Here is a 19,639-nt window from a genome sequence, read left to right on the forward strand (position 1 = left end):
TCCCAAGTAGCTGAGACTACAGGTGTCTGCCACCATGTCCGGACATTTTTGTATTTTTAGTACAGATGGGGTTTCACTGCGTTAGCCAGGATGGTCTCGATCTCCTGACCTCATGATCCACCCACCTTGGGCTCTCAAAGTCCCAGAATTACAGGCATGAGCCACTGCGCCCAGCCCAAAAGCTTTGTGTTTTTACAGATATTAGACATGTTTAAGAAAAAAAATCTTAACAAAAACATAGGAGAATAAGAGAAACATTTTTCCAAAAAAGAGAAATCATTGTGATTATTTTATCTTATTAGAATGTTGGATAATATAGTCTGCCTCATTAATCATCAAGCATGCTATGGGTTTTCCATTTTTATAGGATCTGTATCTCAGTTAAGGTAATACTGGTAATTTTTGTACTGTAATCAAAGATGAAAACTGTAGGCCAAAATCATAGACCTTGCATAGAAGCTGGATAATGAAGACAGCTATGGAGAAAAACATAGATACACACACACGGACACACATATATATAAAGTATACACACATATATTTTTTAAAGTTTGAAAGCTTTTAAAGCAAAAGCCGGCCCCTCTTCTCTTCCAGAGTGGGAGGCCTCTCCCCTCTCTTAGAGTGGGTGGGGACAGCGGTTGCATGGGCAGCTTTCCTTGTGAGCCACAGTTCTCTCTGGACACACTGCTGTCTGGCCACACCCCCTTTCCCTTTCATCTTTCTCATTGACCAATGGGCTTGGAGCATTAAGGCCACACCCCTATTCCACATTCTACTGGGGCCCTGGTTACGCCTCCTCTGGCTCAGTCACACAGCTGCCTGGTAGGTGACTGGAGGTGTTGATTAGTGCTCACTGGGATTTCGCTGACGTGGCCCCAACCCTGCCTCCCTACCCACCCTGCGATGGCAGAAGAAACTCAACAGAACAAATTGGCGGCAGCCAAGAAAAAGGTAAAAACGCACTAGGTCATAGCCCCTCAAACCAGCCACAGATCCCCTCTGATGACAAGACCCCTGCCAGAGTCCATACAACTCCTGAAGCACACTGGACTGGGCCCCCCAACCCCAGTGCCTCTGGGCTACCCCCACCAGAGTTTTGTCAGTCAGCCCCACCCCTTCAGCAAACAGCCCAGTCCTTGCCCTCACCAATCACCCCAGGGTGAATTGGGTGGGTGACTCTTGGGGCTTCCCACTCCATTACTGGGCCTTCATCTCCTGCTGCCCCAAGCTTGATCTCCCTGGGCTCTTTGGACTCTCATCTCCAAGGATCCAGGCCCCACCCCCTTTGGTCTGGTGACTGCTGGGACTCCCTGCTGCAGACTCTGCCCTCCCCTCCTGTTGCCTCAAGGTCGACCTCCCTGGGTTCTTTGTGCTGGCATCTCCAAGGAGCTGAGTCCCAACCCTGTACTTCCCTCCCCTATCATGGAGCGGCGACTTGGACATGGTGCTGACATGGTCCCTCCCCCCACCAGGAGGAGTGGAATGTAGTGATGTCACAGTCCACCTGTAACTGTCATTACTGCAAGACTGGCCTTTGATCTTATGACCCAGTCCCCTAAGCATTCTCACCCCATTTCTGGTTCCTCTGGTCACAGCACAAATTTCCAGCTGGAAGGGGAATGGAGACTGGGACCTAGGAGCAAGCGGTTTCAGGCTGCCTCACTCCCTTACAGATGTTGATGGTGGGAAAATCCTACACTTCCCCCGTGAACTCAAAACGTTGACAGTATCTCTGGGTGGCAATGAGAGAATGGGTTTGGTTTGGTTTTCTCCCAGGCTTCTACTTTCCAGAGAGATTTTAACATTTTTTTCTGAGTTCTCCACCTCATATTCTCATTCTCCATGGTTCTGGGACCAGACTGCCCTTCAGTCAGTGGTCTCTGAAGTGAGATTCGCTCATCTTCTGTGGAATAGATCTTGGGAAACTGAACTTGACACCTTGAATCTTCCTCATATTATCTCAACCTTGGGCACTTTGAGTGCCACAGGATAAATGTGGGACATCTTTCTGAAGCATCAGTTTCCCTTGATTCTCTTGAGATCAAGAGAAATAACATGAATGTACTTAGGGATGACAGTCACTTAGGTTTCTAAGAGCATACCAGACTTCTCTCTGAAATGAGGCTTGGGTTGTCCTCTTTCTGATAAATTCTGATTTAAGAGAAAGGCTGCCTTCTGCCATGAGGACACATTGATATAAAAGTTTGAGGGGTACTGGTGCACTTCTTCACACTAACAGATGTGTGAGGATGTATGACTCTAAACCACATGGCATACAGTTCCTGCCTACTTAATGTTTACTTTTCTACCTCTGCCTCTGGGTTTGGTCCCTGCCAGCTGCTGATTCTTGGCAAAACCTCAGAGCTTGGAGTCAGAAGACTGAGTTTCAAAGTTCCAGTATTGCCTTTTTCTTTTTTTTTTTCTAGCCATGATATCAATCCCTCTCAGTCACTAAGTGAGTGTGACAACACCTTGTACTGTTGTTGGCATCATTAAATCAGATGGTGTGTAAGTGTATTTTGTAAAAACTGTAAAGGAGGATGTGGCTGTAGGGGCTGACAGTTCTCATGAGTATTACTGCTCTTCTTTCCAACAGTTAAAAGAATATTGGCAGAAAAACAGCCCTAGAGTTCCAGCAGGAGTGAACAGGAACAGGAAAACAAATGGCAGTATCCCTGAGACAGCCACTTCTGGTGGTTGCCAGTCACCTGGGGATGTGAGTCTTGGCTGGCCAGGCTTCTGGGGACAGGGGGGCCAAGGGGCAATAGAGGGTAATTGTTAAGATTGTAGATGGACTGCTGGGTACTGGTTAAGAATTCTGGCTTTAGCTGGGTGTGGTGGCCCATGCCTGTAATCCTAGAAATTTGGGAGGCCAAGGCAGGCAGATCATGAGGTCAGGAGATCCAGACCATCCTGGTTAACACGGTGAAACCCTGTCTCTACTAAAAATACAAAAAAATTAGCCAAGCATGGTGGCATGTGCCTGTAGTCCCAGCTACTCAGAAGGCTGAGGCAAGAGAATGGTGTGAACCTGGGAGGTGGAGCTTCCAGTAGCCAAGATTGTGCCACTGCACTCCAGCCTGGTGACAGAGCAAGACTCTGTCTCAAAAAAAAGAAAAAAAGGAATTCTGGGTTTGAATCCTGCCTCTCCATCTGCTCTGCTAGGGCTATGATTTAGGGCAAGATGCTTGACCTAATTGGGCCTCTCTTTTCACATCTGTATAACAGAGGTGATACTGTTTGACTTCCACTTGTGAAGTTTAAATGAGATTTGTTATTGTTGTTTTTATGTTAATCCCTAGTACATGGCCTGCTGTAAACACTCAGGACACCCAGGATATGGTCATTGCTGTTTGAGTTTCCTCATCCCCAGTCTCAAGGGGAAGCCAGGACAATGAGAACAGTCACTTGCCATCAGGAATCACTGAAAGGGCCCCAGGATGGGATGGTGGGGAGATAAGAACCATGAGAGAAGTTAGCATAAAGGAGTTATGGGACAAAGGATCCAAGACAGGCAGAAAAGAAAATGTTGCCAGTTGATGGGGAAGAAAGGAAGTCAGAGGACTCAGACACTGTGGGGGACAGAACATCTCCATATGCGCTCTCATCTCTTGTAGTCAGCAAGAGATTTCCACAGGGAAGGCCCTACATCATCTGCTACCCTGAAGGATCTGGAGGTAAGAGGCTCTGGGCACAGGTGCTGTGACCCTTCAGGTCAACCCTCCAACCTCCTCCTCCAGGTGGGACTGGGTGCCCCTCTGCCAGCTGAGACAGCCCACACACACCCCAGCCCTAATGATTATTCTCTCTACCTCTCCCCCAACTCCTCCTCCACCTCTTCCTCTCTGCATGTGCCTCAGAGCCCATGCCAAGAACTAGCAGTAGTCCTGGATTCAAGGTCCGTAAAAATCAGTCAACTGAAGAACACCATCAAAGCTTTGGTAAGAGTCCACTGGGGTCCCCTGATTCCACACTGCCAATCCTGGGCTCCAGTTTCCCCTTGGGGCCCTGAAGAAAGGGGCTGGGGGCCCCTGGTGCCCAGGACAAATAGGGAGCTGGGGTGCCCAGGCCTCACCTGGAGGGACCCCAGAGCATGCAGCATGGCTCTTCTTTTGCTGCCCTCTTTGCCAACTCTCTCCTCTCCAGACACCCGTGCTCGAGTCCTTGCTACACAAGCCCTGGGGTTGTTGCCTCTCGGGGAATTGGTAGCCTGACTGGTTATCAGGGGCCCTGTATTTCTGCCATGACTCAGTCCCTAATTTGCTCTTTGATTCTCAACAAGCCACCTCTCCTTTTTAGGCTCGTGTTTCCAGAGGAGGTAGTGAGTATCAAAGGTCTCTGTTAGCTCTTGAGTCTGAGATTTAAAGGCCCACTAGAAAGGAAACCTCAGGGCCAAGGGCTCCTGTCTGTCCTTTTCCATCCTATATCTGCTGTGAAGAACCATACCTGGCCTGTACGTGCTCAGTACATGTTTATTGAATGAACCCACTTTTCTAAATCACAAGCTGCCAGAAGGAGGGGCCTTTCTGAAACTCCGTCTCTAGAGGTTTATGTTGCTGTCCTCTCAAGAGATTCCAGATTCAGACTTTGAGTTCTGTGGCTGTGGGCAAAAGCCAACAAAGACCCAAATCCTCTGTCCTTGGGAGCTTGAGGAGAGTTTACCAGTTCGTGTTCCCATTATGTCTGAGAACTTTGCCTTGAAAATCCATTCCTGGCCCCTGCCTACCGCTTCCTGGTCTGGGGAATAGAGTTGAGGGGGCCACCCTCCATCACCTTAATTTGACTTTCCCCACAGAAACAACAGAAGAAACAAGTGGAACATCAGCTGGAAGAAGTAACGTGATTTCTTTGTTTGCTCACGAGATGACTGCAGGGTTTGGGGGGCACTCAGACATAGAGGCCCCAGTCTCGTCTCACCTACTCCCAGCCTGGGGAAGAAGGCTCACTCCTCAGATTCCACCCCATCCCCACAGGGCCCCTGATAACCTGGTCCCATGGGTGGGCCTGTCCTGGGGCATTGGTGGCATTCTGGGTGCATGTCTCTTGCTGTGCCATCTCTGCCTCTCCCTGGTGAGAGCTCTGTCTTCCTCTTCCTACAGGAAAAGAAAGCAAACAACAAGAAACAGAAAGCCGAAAGGGAGCTAGAGGTGAGTGGAGGGTGTGAAGTTTCCTCCTGTCCTCCGGAGAATGTTTCTTTCCTTCTCTTTCAGCACTTGCTTGGCTTTTCTCCCAAAAGTTCAAATCCAGACATTGAACATACAGAAAGGGAAGCTAAATACACACCTGTACCACATGAAACGTTCTCTCAGATACTTTGAAGGTGAGAATCTGGGCACCCTGTCATCCTTCAACCTGGCACTTTGACAGGTCTTCAGGGGGAGTCCTTTGGGACCCATCTCAACTCTCTCATTACAGAAGAGTCAAAGGATCTGGCTATCCACCTGCAACATTCATTGCAGCGTAAAAGAGAGTTAGAGCAGGCTCTCTCTGCTGTCACCACCACACAGAAGAAGAAGGCAAACCAGGTGAGTCCAACCACCTGCCCCATCCCCTGGGAGCCTGGCTTCACAGATGGAGGAGTGAGCCTAAAGGTCCCTTCTGCAGGATGGAGTGTCCTGCCCAGAAGGCAGCATGGCCATTTCTTGCTGCTTTTTTAAAAGGTTTTTAGTGGCAGCTTGGGGCTGAGTCAGCTGCTGTGTGTGAGTTGAGGGGCACTGTGTGGAGTGAGCACTGGACGCAGAGCTTGGAGGCCAAGTGCCTGCCCCGCCCTTACCTGGCTGTGGTCTTGGGCAAGTCCTAGGTGGGGTATTGGGTACTTGTACTGTGAAGGTACAGAAGAGTACTTCTAGTATTTTACCATTTCTATAGAAAGAGGAAATGTGTGCATGTGTGTGTTTGTGTACATACTATGATAATATACATAAAACATGTCTGCAAGCATTCATAAAAAATTCAGGAGAGAGCAACAAGTTGGCTGGGAGATACTTCCCTTCTGTACCTTCTGAGTTTTGGACTATGCGAATGTATCATCCTTTCAAAAAGTGAACAAAAGATTAATTTTCCCCTTCCTATCTGTGCCCCCATCCCCAGCAAGAAAAATGGGCTTAGAGAATTGGATAGACCTGGGTGTTTATATCCCAGCTCTGCCTAAGTGAACTCAGGCAAGCACTTAACCTCAAATACTCCATGTTTTTTCATCTATACAAAAGAGGTAATCATAGTAACTGTCTCCTATGGTGGTTGTGAGGATTAAACGGGATTGTTAGCATTGTACCTGGTGAAGCATTCCACAAAGGTTCAAACAGTGGTAATAATAACAGTAATAACAATAGCAATATTATCTGATCTCTCTGGGCCTCTGTTAGCCAGCTATAAATTCAATCTCATTCCCTGTCCCTTCCAACTTTACTGAGTTCTTTTAAAAACCAGACCACGGGCTTGGAAATGCCTTGATCTTTACTGAGCAAGTTGTATATTGGGCCTAGCCCTAGCCCTTTTAAGGGGCACTGTGTGGAATGGCCCGGGCTCACCAGATTGAAACTGGTCACTCTTCACCATCCAGTTTTCCAGCCACAGTAAAGCACGTATGGAGTGGAAGTTAGAGCACTCCATCCAGGAGCAGGCACTGCTGAAAGCGCAGGTGACACAGGTGAGGTTTTCTGAGGGATGGATGTGGAAGGAAGATGACCCCAGGTGGCCAGGAGCAGGAGAGGACCAGTGACGGCCCTTCCTAACTTCTGTGCCCATTCTTGCAGTTGAAGGAGTCATTTAAACAAGCCCAATTAGAAAGAGACGAGTGTGTGCAACATCTAAAAGGAGAGAGGGCCCGGTGGCAGCAGAGGATGAGAAAAATGTCGCAGGAGGTGAGATCTGACCCTTCAGCACCCCCACCTTAGATAGGTCACTGGATCTTTCTGGGCATCTTTAAAATGGCAATAGTACAGCCAGAGGTGGTCATGGGTCTGGGCTTTGTGGAGGTGGGGGCAGAGAGGGAGATGGCAGCCTGTCCAGCCACCAGCCCCTCTCTCCAGGGCCCTTTCCCCTTGTGCTTTCGGCAGGTTTGCACATTAAAGAATGAAAAGAAGAATGATATGCGTCGGATAGAGAAGCTGGAGAGGAGCTTGTCCAAACTGAAAAACCAGATGGGTAAGATGGGGCTGGCATGACCTGGGAGCAGGATTGGCATCAGAGGGCTGTGAGGGTGGCTTAGAATGCCCCAGGGAGGTAGGTGGATGCAAGGGCTTTGAGGCAGAGGGAAAGAGGTCTGTGCCAGGAGATGGCAAGTCTTGTCATCTCAATAAGTCTCAGTGTCTCAGTGTCCCCATCAGCAAGGAGGGCCCACTGTCAGTCACCCGCAGTGCTCTTTTTTTGAAACTGGTTTGGAAGACTGGCTACCATCCCGGTGCGTGGAATCATAAGCAGTGAGGCCAAGTTTGGGGAGTCTGAGAGGAGCTGTGCACCAAGAGGAGGGTTTTTGTTTTGTTTTGTTTTTTTGAGAATCCAGAGGCCCTTATTATCTGCTTCCTTTCTCAGCTGAACCCCTGCCCCCAGAGCCCCCAGAGCCCCCAGCAATGTCCTCCAAGGTGGAGCTGCAGCACCTGAGGAAGGAACTAGAGAGAGTGGCAGGAGAGCTCCAGGCCCAAGTCAAAAACAATCAGCGCATAAGCCTCCTGAACCGGGGACAAGAAGAGAGGATTCAGGTGCAGGAAGAGAGGCTTCGGAAGCAGGAGGAGAGGCTTGAGGAGCAGCAGGAGAGGCTTCAGCAGCTGGCCAAGCCACAGAGCATCTTTGAGGAGCTGGTGCGTTGCCCCACCGGGGGAGCCTGCCCTCCTCCCTAGCCCTCCGGGCCTTTGTTTCCCCACCTCTAAAATGGGGCAGTGTAGCCCTCATGTGAAATGTTACTTCTAAGGGCACCTGTGAGCCAGGTGGCTGTGGGAAAGAGGGGATGATTTTTCTAACCTGCCTCCACCCTTCCTGGTGCCATGGGAGGCAGACACCAAGTTCTGGGGTTTCCAGCTGCAGTGGGTGGCTGCTGATTGCTTCTCTATGTCCAGAACAATGAGCACAAGAGCGCACTGCAGTTGAAGCAGCAAGTAAAGGAGCTACAGGAGAAGCTTGGTGAGGTGAAGGAGAAAGAAACCTCCACCCCATCCAAGAAGGGCTGTGAGGCAGGCAGCAGCCTCTGGGGAGGGGAGGTGCCAAGCCAGGGGCAGCTCCAGCCTGGGGGCAGGTGACCCCAGCACTCTCCAGAGCAGTACTGTGACTGTTTCTTGCTTCCTGCCCTCTGACTTTTAGAGGTGGGTAGCCCTGGGCTCCTCTCAGGTCTGGACATCATCATCCCAGCTAGAGGCATGGAGCCCCCAATCACAGGGGAAGAGACGGTGGTATAACAGGCTCCTTATGCCAGGTGCAGTGGCTCATGCCTATAATCCCAGCACTTTGGGAGACTGAGGCAGGAGAATCACTTGAGGTCGGGAGTTTGAGATCAGCCTGGCCAACATGGTAAAACCTCATGTCTACTAAAATTACAAAAAAATAAAATAAATATTAGCAGGGCATTGTGGCGCATGCCTGTAATTCCACCTACTCAGGAGGCTGAGGCATGAGAATCGCTTGAGCTCAGGGGGTGGAGGTTGCAGTGAGCTGAGATTGCACCACTGCACTCCAGCCTGGGCCACAGAGTGACACTCTTGTCTCAAAACAAAACAAAAAGACTCCTTAGATTAAAACTGGATTCCAGCCTGGTTCCACTGGAATGGTTCACCATTCAAGTACTTTTCATCTCAAAGTCTGTTTCTTTAACTTCAAAGGGAAGTTAGCATTTTCCTTACAGAGGTGCTGAGGATTAAATGAGAAGAGGGTATGAGATTTGAGGCTGGGGAAGGAGGCATGGGGTTCTAGGAAAGGGAGGCAGTCACTTAGGCCTGGAGCAAGGGGCCAGGGGCCTGGGCAGGTGACAGAGCCCCACAGTGCCCTCGCTACCCCACTAATGGGCCCAGAATCTGGAAACCAGCCACCACGTGCTCTCATGCCCAGGATCTTCCTGCAGGTGGAGCTGAAGAGCCAAGAGGCTCAGAGTCTGCAGCAGCAGCCAGACCATTACCTGGGTCACCTGCAGCAGTACGTGGCCACCTATCAGCAGCAGGTGGCCGCCTATCAGCAGCTGACCTCTGAGAAGGAGGCACTGCCCAGGCAGTGACTGCAGCAGACCCAGCTCATGAACCAGCTGCAGCAGCAGGAAGCTTGGGGCAAAGCGGTGGCTGAGATGGCCTGCCAAAAGTTGCAGGAGACCCAGGGGAGGGAGCTGTGGAGGACAGGGCCGTGAAGGGGATGACCTGGCAAACTCCATCCCTTCTCACTCTTTCCTGTCCCCTTAGGAGCACCTGGAAGCTACCAGCCAGCAGAACCAGCAGCTAACAACCCAGCTGAGCCTCATGGCTCTCCCTGGGGAAGGTATGGGAGACCGCTCAGAGGAAGAGGAGAGAGCCCCAGGAGGAAGGGGGGACTGTTAGCAGCATAGGATTGAGGAGTTGGAAGAGACCTTTAGAACAGCTGGTCATTATGCCGACCGGGTGCCTGCACTAAGTTCGGCATCAGTGTGTTGACCTCCTGTGAGCAGGGGGCCACCAAGTTGCCTAAGGATGGCTGAACTGGCCCAGGTCAGAAAGAGAGCAGGTCAGAACTCCCACATCGACCAGTAGTGGGAGTGTGCCTGGGTGGAATAGCAAGATTTTGATTCTTAAAAGTACAAATAAAGAAGAGCAGCTCATTCCTCTCTGGGAAGGGGCTGGCTCAGGGTTACACAGTGAGGGTGGAGGCAGAGGTGGGCCCACAGTACCTCCCTTGTTGGGTTGTCTGAAGACCCCTCTGGCCACCCCCCACAGGAGATGGAGGAGGACATCTGGACAGTGAGGAGGAGGAGGCACCTCGGCCCATGCCAAGCATCTCAGAGGACCTGGAGGGCAGGGAGGCCATGGTGAGCCTGACTCCCCCTGCACCCATTTTGCCACCTTCCTCTGTGGTCCCTCCAAGACCCCTTTATGCTCTTAGTTTCCCTGCATTCTGGTTTCTCTGGACCCTCACCCCTTCTGGGAGCCAGTGGTCAGACACCATTTCACCCGTAACAAATGTGTACTCTCTGAGGCCCCAAGGGAAGGGGCTGCACTCCACCTCTCTGCCCCATTTGCTGTGTGTATGCCCCTACAAGAATGCTCATGTCTTGCCCTCAGGTGGCGATTTTCAAGTCCGCTGGAGCCAGTGTCCAGGAGGAGCAAGCACGGTTACAAGAGCAGGTGAAAAAGCAGAGGGTGTGCTGCCAGTGCCTGGCTCACCCGGTGGCCCCTGCCCTGAAGGAGCCAGAGGCAGTGGTCCCAGCCCCAGGGACTGGGGGCAAGTCTGTGAGTGGGGAGACCCACTGGGCCCTGCAGGAAGTCATGGAGAAGCTGGCCCATGCCAGGACTCACCTCCACCTTCTCCATGACTTGAAAATGCCACCTGAGGGCAGGTCGCTGCCGAGATGTGACCGCAATATTTTGGCTCCAGAGCGGCTTTATGGACCACCTGGAGGAGAAGGCAGACCTGAGTGAGCTGGTGAACAAACAAGAACTTCGCTTCATCCACTACTGGCGAGAGAGATGCCATCAGTGAGTGGGAGGCCAGGGCACCACAGGGGGAGCTGCAGGGCTGTCAGAGGGACCCCAGCATCTGAGCCCTGTCTTCTTGCAGGAAAATCCATCACGTTTTAACAGAGCCAGGGGGCAGTGCCAAAGATGCGGCACTGGGAGGAGGACATCATCAGGCTGGCCCAGGACAGGGAGGAGATGAAGGTAGGGTGTGCAACATCTCTGTGGGGGTGGGGGTGGGGGTGGGGTGGGTGTGAGGGTGGGTGCAGGCAGCGGCATGACAGCTGAGCACCCCTCCCTCCAGGTGAAGCTGCTGGAGCTGCAGCAGATGGTATTGCGGCTTATAGCAACTACAACAATGGTCACAGAAAATTCCTGGCTGCTGCCCAGAACCCTGCTGATGAGCCCGGTCCAGGAGCCCCAGCCCCCCAGGAACTTGGGGCTGCAGACAAGCAGGGTGGTGAGTAGAGCCCTCAGGCGGGGTGGGCAGGCAGGAAGAGGGGTTCTCCCACTGTGCTCAGATCTCCGCCTCCCTCTCTCCAAAGATCTTTGTGAAGTGAGCCTCACCTCCTCTGCTCAAGGAGAGGCCAGGGAGGGTCCTCTCTATGACAACCCTACCACACAGCCAATCGTGCAGGACCACCAGGAGCACCCAGGCTTGGGCAGCAACTGCTGTGTGCCATTCTTTTGCTGGGCTTGGCTGCTGAGAAGAAGGAGATAAACATCACTGTCATCAAAGAGCTGCTCAAGAAATTTTTAAATAAGAAACCAAGTTATGGGGTTAATCTCCTACACAATTCATTTACTTCATTTGAATGTTAGAGTCACTCATGATTATTTGTGTTTCTAATTTATAGTTTAAGTTTATTTGTAAAAAGTTAAAAGAGAGTGGGTCTCTGTGGCTCTCACTGATGTTCACTCTGGCATCCTTTAGCATTTTTCTTTTTTAATTTCATAATTGTAGGTCATTAGCATGCATATCGAGTTTGCCCTTATGTGGTGGGAGTTCAAACACACAAAGACCCACTCTTTGCAGAAAATTGTTCTCGTTGGTTTGGAATAGGCTGCCATGCTTCTTTAATGTTATTGCAGCATGTATATTCACTACAGAATTGAGACAAAATTTGCCTATGTTCTACTGTTGTTTGATCTAATCTTAATCACAGTGAGCTCTTCATTAGCTCAATATGTAGTTTGCCCCCAAGTGTGCACTGTTTATTACTTTGTAATATGCCACTATGAGTACTGACATTTAGAGTTGTTTAAAGGCCGAGAACTGGAAACAGCCTTTCCTCCATTTTCTGTGTGTTGGTGATGGGAGTAATAACCTTTTGGGGGAGCTTTTTAAATCTCACAGAAGAGGAAAGTGGCCTCCTCTGGCAGGTATGTGCAGGACAGAGTGTGTTTCATCTGTTCCAGTGCCAAGAATTAGCGCTGTATTATGGTGGTTCCCTTAGGATTTGTATGTGCTCTGGGCTCATGAAGATATTGCATCAGGAGCTGCAGCAGTTGTACTCTTTTTTGATGACCTAAAAAGGGCTTATTTCTGAGGAATGAAAGGTTCCCATCGTTGACTGTGGATGTGGAAAACCTTTCCTAGCTTAGAGCATTTGTGTCTACAATACATTTTAAAGTCAGAGTTCATGTTACCTGTTTTAATCACATGACTTCCTGTCCCAGTTCACAAAAGGGCGCTGGTGGGCATTCTTCTTAATGTATTTAGTAAAGATCATAAGAAATCCTTTACGAGTTCAAATGTCCCTGGAACAGGCATACAGGCTCTAGTCAAGAATGAATTAGAGTGAAGGAAAGCTGTGTGGTGCCTGGCATTCCTCTCTGTTCATGGAGCTTCTTTGAGGCTTGAAGATTGATTTTACCATCTAGACATCTCTGGCTAATACCTATTCTTCAACCACCTTGGTTACTCTGACATAGGAATTTACTTCTTTTCCTTGAATGGAAAACACTTTAAAAAATAATAGAAACATTATTATAAACTAATATATGTGAGAGTGCTTAGTTGAAACAAAAAGGAATTTTAGTACACAGTATTATACTATGTTTGAAAATCAAGGAGAAGTTTATGAAACTTAAAATGTTTCCAAACTGCAGTGCAATCTACTGTTTGTGAATGTCAATGTATTATCAGGAAACGTGTCTATACCGTCACACAGTTATATTTTCTCACAGACTTCTTTACAAAGAGTGAAATATGTTTTTGTACCTCTCTGTTTCAGTCAGGGACATATTTAGTGCAATATTCATGTGATTGTGCCTACGCATGATGAATGAATGCATTTCAGTCATATATTGCCTAAATCATAACTTGATGCTTGGGAAAACTTCATGAAGTTTTAATGTCTGTATTCCAGAACACATCACATTATTAGGATGTAGGGAGATATGTATGTGTGCTCCCTGGTGTGGGGATTTCTAGTTACTAGACCATCTCCATATTTAGCATTTGGCATCCTCATGATACTTCTATGACATTAACAGGAGAGCAGCAATACGATTTTACCGATGGAATAACAGATTTGCCAGCATTCACTGAAAGAGGGCAAATATTCGGTCCTTGTGACTTCAACTGACTCTTCCAAATTTTATGAATGTATCAATGTATTAGATAAACCCAGTTTCAGAATGATAAAGAAAAAATGTTAGACCAAATAATGTGGCTAATTAACAGTGGTACGATTTCTAGCCCGTGGGTTTAAAATGCACTTAAAGTCCTGTTCTTGCCTTTTATTTTCTGAACTTGCTGCTTTTGCATTCTTTGTGTTCAGTTTAAAGACAGTTTCTTTAAGAGCATTTTAAACCCACGTGCTAGAAATCGGACCACTGTTAATTAGCCACATTATTTGGTCTAACATTTTTTCTTTTATCATTCTGAAACTGGGTTTATCTAATACATTGATAAATTATTTCAAAGATACTTTTATCATTGAAATCACTTCACTTTACCCTGATAAACATCAGTGACTACGAATGACCTTCAGATAGCGTTTAGCATCTGTAACCAATCTGACAATAATGTGTTCATCAGGTGCCTATGGATTAAATCACACACTGGCATATTTAAGCTGAAGGTCAGTCTGGAAAATAAATTTACTATATTGACTGAAATACCACTCTTTGTGTAGGTATTTGTCATATATTTAAGAAAAAGCTAAAAAGAATGGAAACTGTATGACAATAACTTAAGTCTTTCTTCAAAGTGCATGCCGTCTTTTGCGATACCCCATTCAGCCAAGTATTTGTGCTCTTCCTCATTCAGTATAAGGCAGCTTTCAGTTTGCTTAGAAGGCAACATTGGAATGTTAGAGTTCATCAGAAACATAGAATTTTAAAATGTGAGTCCCGCTGAATACATTTGAGTTTCTGTAGGAAGAACCAGAACACCTGAAGATTGCAGTATATAATAATCATTTTAAAAGTATTTGATTAAACCTGATAGATTTTCCAGAAATGAAAAAATATCAGCTCTAAAACCAAAGCTGATTTTTAGAAAATTTGAAAATGTAAATCAGCCCTATCCATAATATATTTTCTGTAAAACTTTATCTTGAAGAGTCATTTTAAAATAATATAACTATTAAAGAATGTAACTGCTATCTTAATGTTCTGAAATAAGTTAAAACATTTTAAAATATGAATACTGTAGTGTAAAAGAAAGAAACGGTGGGAAGGAAAAGCAGAGAATGAAATGGCAATTCCAGTCCAAAGCTTTATTTGCCAAGTTTTCTTAGAATGAATTTTACCAATTTATGAATTCTTGTGAACAGAATGTGTCATGGAAATACTGAAAGATTTTTCCCTAGAGAGGCATTATTGACTGCTGGTGTGATGCTACTGTAATGTAATAAATCATTAAATTGTTTCAAAGTATTGTTTTTGCCTTAAAATTTTATTTTGCGTTTCTTGAAAACTATAGTATTAAAGGTATTGATACGTGCAACTGCTGGGCATGCTTCACATGAGATAATATGTTTCATTTTTTCACAAAATTGTAACATAACTATGCAAGTGTTTATTGAAAGAACACAAAATAAAAAAGTTATGGGATTAGAAAAAATTATGAGGTTAAAAAGTTATGGGATAAAAAATGTACAAAAGTTGTGGAAAAAAAGTAGAAAAAATTTTTATGAAAAGTTACAAAAAAAGTTATGAAAAAGAAGTTATGGGATTTTTTTTTTAAAGTCATGGAAAAAAAATAAAAATTATAAGCAGGCCCCTGTTAGCAAAGCCTGGAGAAGTGGGGCTGGAGTCTCCCCCGCCACCATGTCCCTACCACCCCTTCCCAGGCACCCCTTTACAATTACGGTAGCAGGACAAGACCTCTGTCTAATGGGGAAAGACAAACAGACCCTTTGCCACCTTGACCAAGGCTGAGTCCCTAAATTTCTGGGTGATGATGATTGTTATTTAAGAGCCAGAGGCTGGTGGAGTTGGTTTGTTTGGAGGAGGCCTGATGGCCCCCTTACTCTCACCATAGCAACTTTTCCCTCAGGGGGGCTCCCTTCTTATTCAGAGAGGCAGGACAGTGGGGCTAACTGTGGACCAGGCGAGGGCACGGGCTGCTGGGGTGGCCCCCCTTCCCCAGTGTACATATTGTGTCTGTGTAAGGTTTTGTATATTCCAGAGGGTAGGGCCGCCCCGTATCATACCTAGCTGAGGTTGGAGCTGGCACATGGGGAGGAGGTTCTAATAATTATTTGTGGCTGGGAAACTTATTTATTGCTAGTATAGGACAGAGGAAGGGGGCGGGGATGGGGTCATGGCTCCCTGGTCATGCGACTCCTGTTTATTTTGCTTTTTATTTTGGACAAAACGGATTTAGCCATACTGCTCGGCCTGGTGTGTTCCCGTTTCCCTCACTGGGTCCTGGAGTTTGTGCCACCAAACAAGGAGCCCCAGTGTCTTGAACATGTCCAGCTAGGCTGTTGGGGACCTTCCAGGCGTGTTACCTGTATGCTGCCTGGTGGCGCCTGGGGGATTCCATGGGGACTGCCATGGAGCCTATGGGGTGCAGTCCAGCCCTGACAGCCAACAGGCCTAGAAGCCTGATGCAGCGGTGGCCGGGAAGACAGGTACCAGCACCTAAGGGCACTGACTTCCACCCACCCCAGGCATCTTCCGTTCTGTCCCCTTGCCTCCCTCTCCAGTCTGCACCTGGTGGCCTCTTCTGCAATGAGCCGAGATCGTGCCACTGCACTCTAGCCTGGGCGGACCCTGTCGAAAAAAAAAAAAAAGGAACTGCTGCCTCCTGCTGCTGAGAGCATACACTGGTATGACCAGCTTAGAAAACAGTTTGGCTCCATCTCATAAGGTTGAATATTCACACTCCTCCCAGCCCGGCAGCTCTACTCTACATCCAAGACAAATTCTTGCCTATATAAAACAGGGGATGTGGACAAGGCATGCAGCTCTGTTCAAAATAGCAAACATTTATTGCCCATCAACTGGAGGGTAGCTGACTAAATTGTGCTTTTTCTTCCCTTTGATTTCCTGTAGTCTTATGATGCAAGTGGCTTTCCCATGGCTAGCTTGGGGAGGGGGATACTCTTGGCAATCGAGTCTGGGTTGGCAGTCCTGCTTAGCCCTAGGGCAATCGGTGCCGCCCAAAACAAGAATAAACAGAACAAGTTACCAGGTGGAGCCAATGCCTTGGGTCCCTGGAGGTACAGACTTGTACCTGTAGGGAATAGCCATCATATACATCAGTCTTTTCAAATGCTTTTGTCACTGGGCTGAGTCCAAAGGACATCCTCTCCCAAAACATTACAAAGTTTATTTGGGCTACCATTTATCCAGCATTTATCATGTGCCTGAGCATGTACTAGTGTACTAATTGCATGCATTATTTTATTTATTTATTTATTTACTTACTTACTTACTTATTCATTTATTTGAGATAGGGTCCCTTTCTGTTGCCTGGGCTGGAGTGCAGTGGTGTGATCACGGCTCACTGCAGCCTCAAACTCCTGGGCTCAATTGGTCTCACCTCAGCCCCCCGAGTAGCTGGGACTACAGGCATAAGTCACCAAGTGCAGCTAATTTTTAAATAAACATCTTTAAATAAACATTTTAAATAAATGAGGTTTGACTTTGTTGCCCAGGCTAGTCTTGAACTCCCGGCTTCAAGCCAGCCTCCTCCTTCTTCCTTTTTGTTGCATTTAATCTTCACCATCACCCGATAAGAGTGCCTGGGTGTAGGTGCTCCACACGGTAACAATGGAGCAACCTCCTCTCATAGGTGACAACGAGATTCAGTTTAGTCAAACAACTTCTCAAAGGTCACACAGTTGGAGGGTGGCTGAGCCAAGATGAAGACCTAGGACTCTAAAGCTGTTGTGCCAGTAAATGACAAAAATCTCTGGGGGTTCAGGATAGCTTCCTCCCAAGAAATCTTTCTCCAAAGATTCTAAAAACAATCATAGATCCATCTTTCATAAAGCAAACAAAACTAGCAGCCCCTTCATTTTGGGGTGGGGAGTGGGGGGAGGATAAAGGTTAGCTAAGCTCCAGGGCATCCCATTTTAATCCTACGTATTTATAAGGCAACTGCCAGCACAGCACCCCGAACCTAAAGAACCCTGCACAGCTGTCTCTGTGGGGCATGGCGTGTCCATGGATGTAAAGATTTTCCAATGTGTGCTTACAGGCCAGTGGCATCATCCTCAGTCACAGGTTAAAGGGCAGCTAGGCCTGGCCTGCTAGGCACCACCATGAGAATCTGCCGAGCTTTCCAACTAGTTTACCTGTTGGTTGCAGTGACAGACGCCCTGAAAAGAAGGGGTGTGGGTGGGAAGAGTTCTGATTTGAGGTCCCCTGATCCGGGCATGATCTCTTTTCCCAGTCGCAGGAATCAGGGGACTCCATCTGTAAACACGGGCTGAAGCTATGTCCCCCAGCCCCCTCTTTCAACCAGGCGTCACCCTCTGCTTCTCTCCCATAGACAGCCTAGAGCTGCCAGCATTCCCTTAGGATCTGTGCCCTCAGGCCTGGCTTAATTTTTTCCTCTCCAAAGAGCCATCTGTAGGGCCAGAGCCCGGCAAAGCCTAACTCATTACTGGATGCCAGTTCCTTTGCCTGACTTTCAGTGATTCCTACCTTACTCTGGGGTTTTATGTTTCTTGTCTCAACGCGAACATTTCTCATTCCTCCACAAGTTGAATTGCTCACTCCAGCCAACTGAAGCATGCTTTTCTTGACAGTTAGCTTGAGGCACACGGTTGGTGCTTAAAAAAAAAAAAGCATTATGTCAATTTCATTCATCAACAAAAGTGATGGCTCCACTGCAAAGTTGATAGTGCTTGCACCTCTGAGTTCAAGAGCCTTCTAGACAAAGGGCTCTGAGCTGAAACATGAGCATGCACACATATGCCTCTCTCTCGGTCTGATGAGATAATTTGGATACGTGGTTGTTATCCTTGAGCATTTTCCTGCCTCATTAATGCACGTGTAGCCAACACAATAATAATCATAGCTAATAACGGCTAAGGCTGAGGACTTTCCTTAGCCAGGTAGTGGCTTTACAACTTTAAAGTTTTCACTAGACTCTCATTGAATCATTTCTCTTTTTCAGATCAAGAAACTGAGACTTACTATCACATTTGGGATTAAGTTAAAACAAAAAAAGAAACTGGGGCTTAAAGTTGTCAAGTATTTCACAGCCAGCAAGTGCCTAAGTTGGAACTTGAACCCTGGCAGTCTAGCCCTGGGATCCTGTGTCCTTACCCACTCTCCAGTGTTGGCTACGCAAAACTAAAGTGTACACATTTTCAACTATAGTTTAAATGCGTGACATATTTTTCACTATATTTTATGTAGGTGACTTTCAGTTTGGGGGTATTCTACTTACACAATCTATTAAGCTGGATATTAACTGAGAACAAAAAGAAACTAATGCACTCTGAAAAACATAAAACATGCGCAACATGATGTCACTGCAAAAGACAAATCAACACATAGCCTTCTTGTGACTGTATTTTGCTGACCGTCCACGAGTTAATCATCTGCCTGAACTCAGCAGTGCTCTGTTCCCTTGGGACACACACACACACACACACACACACACACACACACACACACACACACACACACACAGAGTTAGTGGCTGTGCCGCCCTGAGCCTCCAGTTGGCGAGTGTGAGGAAGGGAGCAGATGGGTCGGGCAGAAAGGTGCTGGGTCAAGGGAGGAGGCGGCAGCCGGGAGCGCGCGCACGCTCTGGACTCGTGCACCCGCCGAAACTGGTGCGCGCAGGGCCCGCCTGGTTGAGGCCTGAGGGGTGAGGGTGACGGGGGCGGGGTAGGGGCAGCCCTTTCCCAGGCGGTAGTGGGGGCAGTGGTTATGTTGCCCTTTGAAGCTTCGGCTTGACAGGAGCCGCCCCTCCTGTGGGTGGAGTCCCTTACAAAAGGAGCAGCCCCGCAGGCCACCACACAGCTCCCGCCAAGGCTTCCGGGCACCTTGCCATTTTCCAGCCACGCTCCCACAAGGGTCCAGGCGGCAGGCAGAGGCAGAGTCGCGAAAGCTCGGCTGGGCGGCCCCGCGGGGTACTCGCGGCCGTGACAGCGGCTCCGGACAGGCTCCCCTTCGCGCCCCTGCCGCCGTAGATGAGTGGAAGATGTCCGTGTCAGGGTTCAAGGCCAAAGTGAAGTTTCTGGGTCTATCTTCCACAAGAACCAGGAGCCGCAGCCCCCGCTCACGCTCCACTGCAACATGACTGTGAGGCGCCCGGCGGCGGCCTCGCGGGGCAGGGCGAGGGCAGAGAGGGGGCGCCGGGAGTCCCAGGACAAAGGGGAGCCTTCCCCAGAGAGGCCCCACTTCCCCGCCCCTTTCTTCCGCGACTGGCCCGGCCCCGGCCGGGACTGCGGGAGGCTTGGGTGGGAGGAGACGGAGGGCGCGTCTCTGCGACTCCTCGCGTGGGGTAGGCTTGGGGGCTGTTGGCCCCTCTAGGCCCCCGTCGCCGCGCCCCGAGGTGGGAGCCCGCGACTGCCGGAGCCTTCTTGGGACCC

The 19,639-nt window shown here is 48.5% G+C and overlaps 2 protein-coding genes across 2 annotated transcripts in view; one reads left to right on the top strand and one right to left on the bottom strand.

The window, feature by feature from the left end:
- Positions 1–18,208, bottom strand: part of LOC129050287 (putative GED domain-containing protein DNM1P46) — an 87,081-nt gene extending 68,873 nt beyond the window's left edge. Inside the window, exon 1 of the mRNA XM_054532156.1 lies at positions 17,736–18,208. Within this exon, the coding sequence (XP_054388131.1) occupies positions 17,736–17,825 (90 nt within the window). The 5' untranslated portion in view covers positions 17,826–18,208. The remainder of the gene's footprint in view (positions 1–17,735) is intronic.
- On the top strand, positions 271–14,507 carry LOC129050270 (golgin subfamily A member 8M-like). Its single transcript, XM_054532077.2, has 20 exons — positions 271–951; positions 2,597–2,716; positions 3,618–3,677; positions 3,861–3,941; positions 4,796–4,834; positions 5,100–5,151; positions 5,237–5,320; positions 5,416–5,525; positions 6,563–6,649; positions 6,756–6,863; positions 7,059–7,146; positions 7,534–7,799; positions 8,055–8,123; positions 9,378–9,453; positions 9,885–9,976; positions 10,230–10,292; positions 10,543–10,643; positions 10,726–10,826; positions 10,927–11,082; positions 11,168–14,507. Exons 1-20 carry the CDS (start codon positions 904–906, stop codon positions 11,341–11,343), a joined length of 1,977 nt encoding a protein of 658 aa, XP_054388052.1. The 5' UTR covers positions 271–903; the 3' UTR covers positions 11,344–14,507.
- Positions 18,209–19,639: the final 1,431 nt, after the last annotated feature.

The sequence above is a fragment of the Pongo abelii genome, chromosome 16 (assembly GCF_028885655.2).
Source record: "Pongo abelii isolate AG06213 chromosome 16, NHGRI_mPonAbe1-v2.0_pri, whole genome shotgun sequence".
NCBI lineage: Eukaryota > Metazoa > Chordata > Mammalia > Primates > Hominidae > Pongo > Pongo abelii.

Coding starts and splice junctions, on each gene's coding strand:
- LOC129050270 (XM_054532077.2), top strand. CDS start 904: ATGGCAGAAGAAACTCAACAGAACAAATTGGCGGCAGCCAAGAAAAAG. Junction 7,147..7,533: donor CAAACTGAAAAACCAGATGG/GTAAGATGGGGC, acceptor TTCCTTTCTCAG/CTGAACCCCTGCCCCCAGAG. Junction 11,083..11,167: donor GGCTGCAGACAAGCAGGGTG/GTGAGTAGAGCC, acceptor CTCTCTCCAAAG/ATCTTTGTGAAGTGAGCCTC.